The sequence below is a fragment of the Anneissia japonica genome, unplaced genomic scaffold, assembly GCF_011630105.1.
Source record: "Anneissia japonica isolate Jap-2015-1 unplaced genomic scaffold, ASM1163010v1 scaffold860_len134633_cov106, whole genome shotgun sequence".
Taxonomy (NCBI): Eukaryota; Metazoa; Echinodermata; class Crinoidea; order Comatulida; family Comatulidae; genus Anneissia; species Anneissia japonica.
Window position 1 is genome coordinate 64,752 of NW_022688933.1, and position 11,067 is coordinate 75,818.

The 11,067-nt window shown below is 35.0% G+C and overlaps 1 protein-coding gene across 1 annotated transcript in view; it reads left to right on the forward strand.

The window, feature by feature from the left end:
* Positions 1-1,385: 1,385 nt before the first annotated feature.
* Positions 1,386-11,067, forward strand: part of LOC117124278 (atlastin-2-like) — a 28,805-nt gene continuing 19,123 nt past the window's right edge. Inside the window, exons 1-3 of the mRNA XM_033270453.1 lie at positions 1,386-1,404; positions 3,166-3,362; positions 3,842-3,949. Coding sequence (XP_033126344.1) covers positions 1,386-1,404; positions 3,166-3,362; positions 3,842-3,949 — 324 coding nt within the window. The remainder of the gene's footprint in view (positions 1,405-3,165; positions 3,363-3,841; positions 3,950-11,067) is intronic.

Genomic DNA, 11,067 nt, shown 5'->3' on the forward strand with positions numbered 1-11,067 from the left:
ACTCTAAGGTCTACAAGTCACAAAGTGTTGAATATGGATAGGACAGCTCCACATTTAAAAGTTCAAATTAGGTCACGTAAAAAAAATCTAATGATCGGTCGGTAGACAGACAGGGAGGTTGCTTTATGTTTCTTTAATCTGTAATGAAAGCACCCTCTTGATTCATGTCATCTTTAAATCCCCTATGAAGAGCAAGGCATCGTTTACACATGACGGATCTTCCAGTGTAGTTTTTGATCAGGTGGAATGTGTACACTCTTACAACTCCCTGTACGAACAAACAAATGAAAGACAAAATAATTACAAAAAAAAAAAAGAAATAATTTTTAGGGAGAGGATGATCAGCTTATTTTTTCTTACTGGCTTTATATTGAGTCAAACCACAGGAATATAAGTGACACGTCTTCAAACCCGTTTTTCAAGGAGTAAATAACTAAATTAAAATACTTATTTTTTTCCTCAATTAAGTTGAAATATGGAATTATATTCACTTTGTTAGATGGAGATTTTGACGATCTATGTAGTTGCAGTTATTCAGACCAGTAGGTTTCGAATCATAGACGTTATCTGACGACTGCGTTATACTACTGTGATTGTAGCCTTTGGAATAAGCATAATTATAATAATTGATAGTACCTTATTTACAGATATTATACACTAATTTAGAGCGCTTCTTCTAAGATGAAGTTTATCGACTCGATCGAATATGCTTGATATTATGTTTGTTAATTGTCAAAATCTCGGGAAAAAAAATCTGTTTTAACAACTTTTAAAAGAGTTCAAATAAAATATTTATAAATTAATGTGTCAATACGAAAGTGTTATATAGGCCTTTTTATGCCTGATAATAGAACCTAAAATCAGGAAAAAGGCTAGGCCTTAAACAATAAATAAATAATACAAGCAATGACTTAATGAATTTTCAAGTACTATTTTGATTAAATATTAAATAAGATTGTATTTTTTTCCCTAAAAACAATATTTAAGTATCTGGCGCCTACTATATTTCTTCACCAATAGACAAAACCTATCACAAAATAAAATGTGATTTATAATGTTTGTAAATTTTTCTATTCGTATCAAATGAAATGTTACCAGAAATTTGGTATTAAGGTATAATAATATATATTACAGAATTAATAATAACTGGTATCATTGAAAAAAATAATTTATTTATTACTTAATTTATTAAAAGAAAGACATTGAATATCTAATTGCTGGAAAACAAAGAATGCACAATGAATGTACTATATTCTAATTAAATTAAACAAATAAATAACACAAGCAATGACTTAATGAATTTGCAAGTACTAATTTAGTTAAATATTAAATAAGATTGTATTTTTTTTTCTAAAAACAATATTTTTTCCTTTTAGATCATAGCCATGGCCACTTCTGCGGAAGGTAAGATGCTTTGTGATGTATTTTGGATGAATCAAATGTTTACAGAATATAAAAATATAATTATTCGAATAATTACTTTTATAATATATTTAATTAAAAATTTTAAATTAATTTAAGTTACATGTTACAGCATTGTGATAAAATTATTTTCTTCTTTGGGCATAGTACACTCTTGATACCACCCTGGGGCTATAGGCCTAGTTTTAACCCCTTTAAATATTTCCAAATCTTTCAAATCTTTTTCCCCTCTGGGTGAATAGTAACATGTTACTGAAGAGGTAACCCAGTTTAAAGAACTAACAAATAAACAATAAATAACACATTTCCACAAAACCTAAAAGTCTGACTAAACATACCAATTCCTCAAAAGAACAATGTATTACTCAACAACGAACCTGGCTTCCGTAAAGTCTACAGTATTTTCACTCTACTTTTTAACCGAGATTAGAACTAAATTTTTGAATCAAATAAACTTGCAATTGACATCTTTGTGATATCCTTGTTTCCAAATTATTTAAATATAGAATCTCTTCAAGAGTTACCTTACCAATGGCTACCAATGCACTAAATTAAAACATTCTATATCTAATCCTAAACCAGTTACCTAAACGAGTTCCACGTGGATCTCAGCAAGGCTTTCTCTTAATTTCAATACATCAATGATATTAATACCGATCCTTCAGTTTAGCTTGTTTTTCTTTCTGTACTCAGAATGCACAATATGCTATTAAGAAGAATTTGATTTTCTATGCAAAGGAAATTTCATGAAGTTGATTGAGGCATGTAGTTAGTTTTTTGGATGAATTTTAAACAATCATAAGTTGCACTTCTTAATATTTAAACAAACACCTATTTATCAGAAAAATAATCAAGAATTAGGGTTATACTATAGTGGTAATTCTTTACGTGTAAACCAACATGTAAAGAAATATGGTGTGTAAATGAAAGCCATTTTCATTAATACCACAAAGAGGTATTGCCACCTAATACCAGATTTCAAGTGGTGACCAGTTTCGACTGGGGTTCAGCTAGAAATGGGACCTGTTGTAAATGAGACCAGTTAGAAATAGACCAGTTGCGAATAGAGGACCAGTTCCAGCCACTAGGACCATTTGGAAACTAGATGGAAATGAGACCAGTTGTCTAAAACACAATTGGGAGTCGAGTGGTAACATACAGGCACCAGTAACAACAACCTCAACAATGCTGATTTGAACCGCTTCTCGCCAATGGTTCGGTTAGTAAAAACCAAGTACTTCTCAGATAGGGACTTAAAAACGGTGGTCCAGTAAAACAAAACCTGTATCGTGTGCACTTTAAAGAGCCTACTGCATCTTTCGGAAGAGTAAACGGTTACCCCGATTCTATGGTCCATTTCAGCCCCTACCGTTGCGGAATGATGTGAACATCATGATGTTGCAACTATAAACGCCTCTTTACGGTAGCTGGTAGTCAGAGACCACACCTATACGCAATTAAGCAAAATTACGCTCCAAGTTAATCTCTTACTCCTGCCTTTATGATCAGAGATTTATACGTACAAATTACTTGATAATCGGAAGTCACTGTGAATATGAAACACATTTGATTTTTTTCGTCTAATACCAGAAAATAAAAGTAATCATTAAAGAAAAAACAGTGACACAATACCTAACATTGTCAATTTGTTACACAACATACACTGCACTGCTGCAGCAATCTGACTTTAGCCTTTAAATATTTAACAAAATTGCTTATATAATTTTTATTATATCTTTTTAGGACATTCACATGGGAAGCCAGTGCAAATAATTGAGATGAAAACAGGCAAGCTCGAACTCCATAAACAAACACTTGAAGAGACCTTGTTGCAACCCCAGTTGAAGGATTTGCCAGTGATTGTTTTGTCGATTGCTGGTATATTTCGCTCTGGAAAATCTTACTTACTCAATTTATTGGTCAACCACCTCTCTAAAGATGTTAGTATGCGAACATAAATATTGGTTTACTCTTTCTTCTTCTTTAAAAAAAAAATTTAATCATGCCAAAGGAGTAATGTTATATTCAAGAATATTCAAAGCGAGTGACGAATGTACAAGAGGGTTTTAAATTTACCGCGCCCTCTATAGTTTTTGCGCCTCAACATTGGAATTTTTGTCCACTATGAAGATACTGTGTTCGCAGTGCTTGTATAAAGAGACAAGAATTTAAGCTTTGTTTACGTCATCGTTCTTTTACTCAACACAAAGTTCCAAAAATAATAATTTGAAAAATGAATAAATTGTATAAACGCTTGTGTTCTTCATTTTTTTTCAATACTTAAATAACTTAGGAAAAACAAACAATGCTGTACACTTGACATGACGTGTAATTCCTGGGAAACAATTTAGAAAGCCACTGTCATCATTATTGATAATTTTAATGTTCTGTTATGCAATTTACTGATCTTATTTAATAGATCAATAGACCTAGCGGATTTCCTTGGAATTCTGGTACTGACAGGGTGACAACTGGTATTTGGATGTGGAATCAAATTTTTACCGCAACATTACCTGACGGTAGAAAAGTAAGTTAAATTCCTTTATGCTCTACATATATGAAATTTGCAATTACAGACATTTGTGCCAGTTGTGAGGATTGGGAGTTTCTCATGTTACTGCACAAAATTATGTTTGTTTTTCGTACACCACGTGGCTAAAACATTAGACAAATGTAATCTGAGCTACATGATAATAATGGGTTTCTCTAAAGCATTAGACAAGACTCTTCCTTAAACTCAAAAGGTACTGGCAAAACACTCATCTGGTTTAGCAGTTTCAAACAGCACGCATCCAAAGTGTAGTAATAGAAGGCGTGCACTAGCTTACATGGAGATAAAGTAAGATCAGGAGTATCACAAGACACGGTACTTGGCCCTCAACTTTAATCACATAGGCATACCTGAATAATCTTTTAAAGAGTATTAAAAGAAACATAGGCATTATGCCGACGAACGCATTATGTAACATAATAAATAATCATCATCGACGTGTCTCTTCTACAAGAAGACCCAAGGAAAGCAGCACACTTTGATTTGAATGACTGCAGCCAATAGAGTAGCGTTAAACCATGCTGCGTTAAAACCTCTTTCAACCACTGAAGAGAATGTATCACAATGCTCCACAAAATACAGATAGTTGAGGTTGCTATTAAGGCAGAAGATTATACAGTATTAGTCCAGGGTAGATCTTGGTTTAAATTTTAGGGAGGTGGGGGAGGGAGTAAGGATGATGAGGGCCAAACTTTTACCATGTTCAACTCAACAAAGCAAGGATGCAGATGTGTTTTGAATTCTGGGTGGGGGGGGGGACATTTCGTGTGTCCACACCACCCCATCTCCACCTTGTTTTGGGCTGGCGTGCGAAAATTTGAGAAAATAGTATCCTTTAAATGGTCGGAAATGGCACTCTTATATTATAGTAAAATCCATCATCATTCCATCACCATTATAGTCAAAATGAAATGCCAACAATTTTCTCATTATCTTTTATCAGCGATTTTTGGCAACCACAGAGATGTAAATTATATGTGTGATACAGCATAAAAAATAAAAGTAATACCTACTTTTACCCCCTAAGTTCACACGCACCTCCGCCTCACCATGGTTATAGGGCTGAGGTGCGATTTTTTTTTTTCAAGAAATATTATAGAGTAAAATTCATCATTGTTTTGGTGTTAGGAAATTTAAGGGCACCACCTCTTGTTAGGAAACAGTTTGTTTACTGTGTGCACAAGCCATGATGAGTTCGTATTTCGCTTTCGCATTTCAGTTAATTTAAGAGACACTAAAGAATATAGAACAAAGTGAGCTTAGAAATTAATGTTATCATAATTCACTAGAGTTTGGAAGCAAAAGGTTTTGTCATGACATCATGACATGTTGTTACGCCTGCGCGTAATAATTTACTATGCCGCCACGCGCGAACTGGTTATCGGTGGGAGACAACATCATGAGATCGTTGTGACAGTCTTTACAATTTTTTACCACACTGGATTTTCATGTATTATTATATACTACAGTATATCATTTATCGAGGTATGTTTAACATGTTGTCAAGTAATTATATTGTATATGGAGTCGGCAGTTGCGATCTCCATACCATATCACCCTTTAGTTCTTTTCAGTGTAATTTAATACTATTTATAGGCTAGGCTAGCGGCGACTTCGTGGTCGACATTTGGAATGCTTCCATCTAGGCTGAGCTCCTGTATACAGTATTATAGGCCCACACGGGAACGCCAGGCCTACGCTTGGTTTTCCAGGTTCCAGGCTTCACAGTAGCAGCTTACTGCTTAGTTACAATTTGTGCAAATGATTTATAGGTTTTAATAATTATTGTAATTATAATTGTTATTTGAGGTTTATTCATAATTTCATCATAATTAATAGGCCTAGTAATACTGTAATACTCGAGATTAACGATGTCTTTCAAGAAAGTTATATTATAGAGGGCGCTACTCATAAATTAATATCTTTAAAATGATTTGCTGTTTATATTGCATATTATTATATAATTATTATAACTTTATTTTGGAAACGACGCTTTTAAAACAGCGGACACGCTCTTGCAGTGTGTTTATAAAAGGAACATACTGTACAGCCATAATACAATATTAAAATAGAGGCGAGACTTTTTATACAATAAAATGTACGATAATTACACAAGTTGAATATATCACAGATACTGTATATCATTTAACACTTGCAATTTATAACATTTACAGCAAAGCACAGTTTATATATTGCGGCCAACTGACCTATACTATTTTAATATTTATAAATAATAATAATCAAATTAATAACATAAGATTTGTATAGGGCTCGCTCATATTCAAATTTAAAGAGCAACAATCTATATACCCTAAACGGATTTAAATTACATTTTGATATACATATTTAATTAATTTTTGCTGGTCGTCACATATCATTTATTTGAAAAAATAATAGGAGCTACTTAAGGATTGCCTAATTAAAGAATGCTTGCCATCGAGGGGCTCTCTCGGTCTATCGGCGAGGATTAAAGAACTGCTTAAAAATAGTAAATTATTACAGTATTATTTTATAATATGAAATTGGATATAAAGTAGTGAAATCATTAAAAAAATCTATAAATAGTTACATGAAATTCGACTGCTAAAATGATTAAATGAAATTACACTATACAGGGGGCCGCTAAATGTATTATACAATATTATACACAGGAACGCACATCACGTTAGACACAGAACGCGCATCGCGTATGACACAAAATGGCTTCTAAATTCTTAATGTCGCAACTCTTTCTATCTATGGCTCTGTATTAGAAGCCAATGTAGCGCCCTCATTATTGTGAGGTGTGGGCGAAGTTTCTTATGTAGATTGTTACCCAGTCAGCAGCATGCTGGAACTGGGTTCTGTTTCTGAGCAGATTCTTTCTTTCTTTCTGGCAACATTTTAAAAGGCTACTAGTGGCAAATTACTGGACCGATTTAATTAAAACTTGATCAGTAGGACTGGTGCCACATCCCATTTTTATGTGTTGTATACAACTTGGAGTCAAAGGTCACATAAGGGGCATTGGGTCAAAAAACCAAAAATCGTATAAAAGATTACTTCTCTCACAATTAACTTAGCACAGTCTTGGACCAAATTCAATCAAATTTCGTCATTAAGAACCAGCGACACCTCCTACACCTAAGTCTGGGATCAGGGGTCACATATGGGTCATCGGGGTTAAATTTTCAAAATAGCCCAATTTGAGCTCAAATTTACCAGGAATGATCCTTAGGACTTTCTAAACACGAAAAAATACTCTTCATCCCATATGTCAAAGTTGATAGGTCAAAGGTTCAAAATGTTACTAATGGCAAACGATTGAACCGATTTTAATCAAATTTGATCATTAAGACCCAGTGACACCTCCTACACCCCTGTCTGTCATCAGTGGTTACATAGGGGTCATCAGGGTCAAATTTTCAAAATATCCCAATTGAGCTCGAATTTGCCAGGAATGATCCTTAGGACATTCTAAACATGAAAAACTACTCTTCACCTACAGGTAAAAAATCACAAGGGTGACTATCGTGAAAATTATCAAATATTGCTAGTGAATTAACGATTAGACCAACTGCATTAGGCGTGATCTACAAATTATCCCCAACGACAGAAACGGGTCAAACACGTTTACTATTGTTATATGACAAGCTCCCAAACGCGTCTGTGAAATGCAGTTTGGAAGCTTGTCGTTCGAGCCGTTTATTCCGTTTTAAAGTTAACTCCTCCCCTTTTCATATGCCTGACTGCTCGTGAATGGCAAATGTTAAACGCGTTCACAGCGGAATTTGGAATTTTAAACAACTTCAAAACTTGTTCAGTGTCCCTTCCGTACTTAGGCTATGTAGGCCTAGGCCTATATTTATAATATTAGTAGCCTGGTAGTAAAATGCTATACGCTAGGTGACAGTTCACGAAGAAATGTTTATAATAAAGGCCTAAATTTAATTATTTTTCTTGTTGGGGAAACCCCAATGTTTCTTGTATTTTTAGTAGGCTAGGCCCTACCGTTACCTGTAGGTTTTATAGAAGAGAAAGCAATCGCCAGTAACCTTCCTACCCAGATTATATTGTGCGATGTTCGAATTGACCTATCAAAAAGTACCTTTTGCCCAACTTTCCAATTCTCACGTGCCTCGTCTGCACAGCCCGCACAATACAGCATGTAAACACTGACCTGGATCAGCCGCAGTTGAAAAAGTTTGTTGTGGCGATCACGTGATATCGCACAAAGAACAACGTATGCTACGGCATTGTTTGTTTTACTGTGTAGGCTATATAAATTTAATACATGTTTGTATTATTATAGATATTATTATGTTTTAAAAATGGTTAAACCATCATCCAGCAATGGTTCTAGTATATCACTGTTTACTATTTTGATGTTTTCATGTAGGCCTTCTTGGCTCGCAGAATCGCCTGCCCGACGTCCCGGGGCAACCAAATATCTGCGTCGGGCAACCAAAAATAAATAGGGTGCGTTTTATTATGACGATCAATGACAGAATTAAAATGACATGTAAGAAATGAATGTACAAAAAAGTAACACTTCGCTAAAATATAGCTGAACAATTCCTACCACCGAAACCATGGCACATGTTTATATTGCTGAACAAGGCAGTCGGCTATTCCTTTCTTGCGGAGCAGCAGCGCGTTTACATTCCTGAAGGCGGCGTTCAAAGAATCAGATCAGACACTAGAGCGTCTACATTCCTGAGTTGGCGGCGTTTAAAGAGAAGTCTACTGTATGTGCTTGACCTTGTGGGAACCTACTTGTGTGGGAACGTTTCTCACTGAATTCACTGTTACTAGGCAATTTGCAGTAATGCAAACTGGTGGTATATGCCTATTTTTTAAACAGTTTATTTCCGTTCATGACAAAGTAAGAATATCGATACAAAACAAAGTGAAAACGATGCTCATATGGCCGACTGTACACAATACTTGTATTTTGGACCTAAATAAATCATCGGGAATATGCATCGATAACAAAATATTTATCTATCAGAATCTGGCCCCGAATCCTAGACTCATGTATTTAAAGCGGCCTGTATAGCATGTGTATACAGCATATATTTGTATTTTTTGTCGATGGATAAATAAATGTCCGAATATAAGAATTGAATACTGTTTTCTGTACACTACATATTTGTTTGGGTCAGTTAAGAATTAGCACCTAATTAGGCCTATTAATGAAATACAACGGTACATGTACATTCACTTGTATGTTTTATTTATATTTTGACATTAACATAGGCCTTTAACACTCAATATTATTTTTATTTAACATAAGCCAATATTAAACAGCTTCCACACATAAAATAACAGTAGGCCTAACCAATAAAAATATATAAAATACAAAACAAGATTTATGCAAGATTTAAAAAAATAAACTATACAGAAGTCGCCGCCCGGCAAGCAGACGAGGCCATACTTTCAACTGGCATCCAGGCACTCCATCGAACGTCCTATTGCTAGCATCTCAACTCACCCACTTCTGTCAGAGCGGCGCTCAAAGCGAATTTCCAAGGAGGAAAGTTCTTTCCTCCATGTATAGATCAACACCGGCTACACAGTCAGTGACATTTGTCACGTGATGTTGCATACTCTGTTGGACTGATCACATCCACACACACGAGGTACCCAATATTAATTGTACAGTAGTTGCATAGGCCTAGTTGCTGTATATAATATATATTGATGCCTACGTTTAATAATAGAGAAAATAGATGTTATATTTTCTCTATAGTTTATTGAATGATGTTTGGCGAATACGGAGTTGATAAATGTTTTTTTCGTTCGTCGTCAGCTTCTTAGCAGGTAGGCTGCTATTTAACGAAGATAGGTCTTTCCGACAGAGCAAACGGCAATTAGGCCTACATGCATGTGCTGCCATTATCGTCATTTACCACTTAATTTAACTATTAGGACTATGCAGCCCTTAAACTTTGAACTTGGTTCATTTCAAAGTAAAACTTGTTCAGTATTTTAAAATGTACAAAAACGGTACTTCAACCGGGGCCTGGTCTAACGACACAGACGCGTTTGTCGCCCAAAACAATAGAAACAATGGCAAACGCGTTCAACAGCACAAACCCGTTTAGACGCGTGTAGGACATATTCCGACTAGCTTATTAATATTCATGAGGCACGATAATTAGACGATCGCTTTCCCGGACGCGTTTCTGTCGTTGGGGATAATTTGTAGATCGCGCCTTAGACAGACTCCTACCAAACATTGGGTTTTCACAGGTTGAGGTTAAACGTCACAGTGGTTATCTCTTAAAAAAATGACTGGGTTCATGTTCTATTGAACATCATGACAAAATTCTTCCCCTTAGAAGAAACGGTCACTGGTGGGTTGGATGATTGATTGCTAATTGCCTGCATGCTGCCTAAACGGCCTTCACAATGAGTAAACAAGACCTTGGTAGTAGGAGAAAATCGGACACAGTTCAGCCAGCACTGCTCCAATCATGGTCAAATTTCAGAAAGTATACACAATTTATGAATCTAATGTTATTATTTATTAAACATAAAATGTTTTAAACCAAAATCCGACCATAATGAAAAAAGACAGTAGCTGTACGTCTGTGGATTTACTTTACTTTTTTCACGAATTTCGCGAACGTAAAACCGTTACTTGGCGATCGGGAGAATACTATAGCCAGAAAGATGCATATATTTTATTAGTTCTCAAAAAACAAAGATGGTAATTTTGGTCTTTTTCAATACACATATGTATTGAAAATGACATGGTGTATTGGTGTGTATGCTGGCCTAAATAAATGTAAGAATACGATTCTTTCTAGTCTATTCTATATATTTTATGATCGTTTGGCGTACAACAGCAATGTTTACTCACATTCCCAGGTATCCAGGGGCTATTCTACAGCTTACAGCTGATGTATTTCAATCTAGGCTCAGAGAGTAGTAAATCTCTATTTTATAGGGCCTCCGAATCGAGCAATGATTAATTAGTTGACAGTTAGAATTAAGGAACAGAGAATAACTCGTCATGTATTAAAATCAAATGCTAAATTGATTTTATAACTGATATTCTGTATCTTCGTTGCATACGATCTACAGACAATTACTCGCTCTCACGGCCA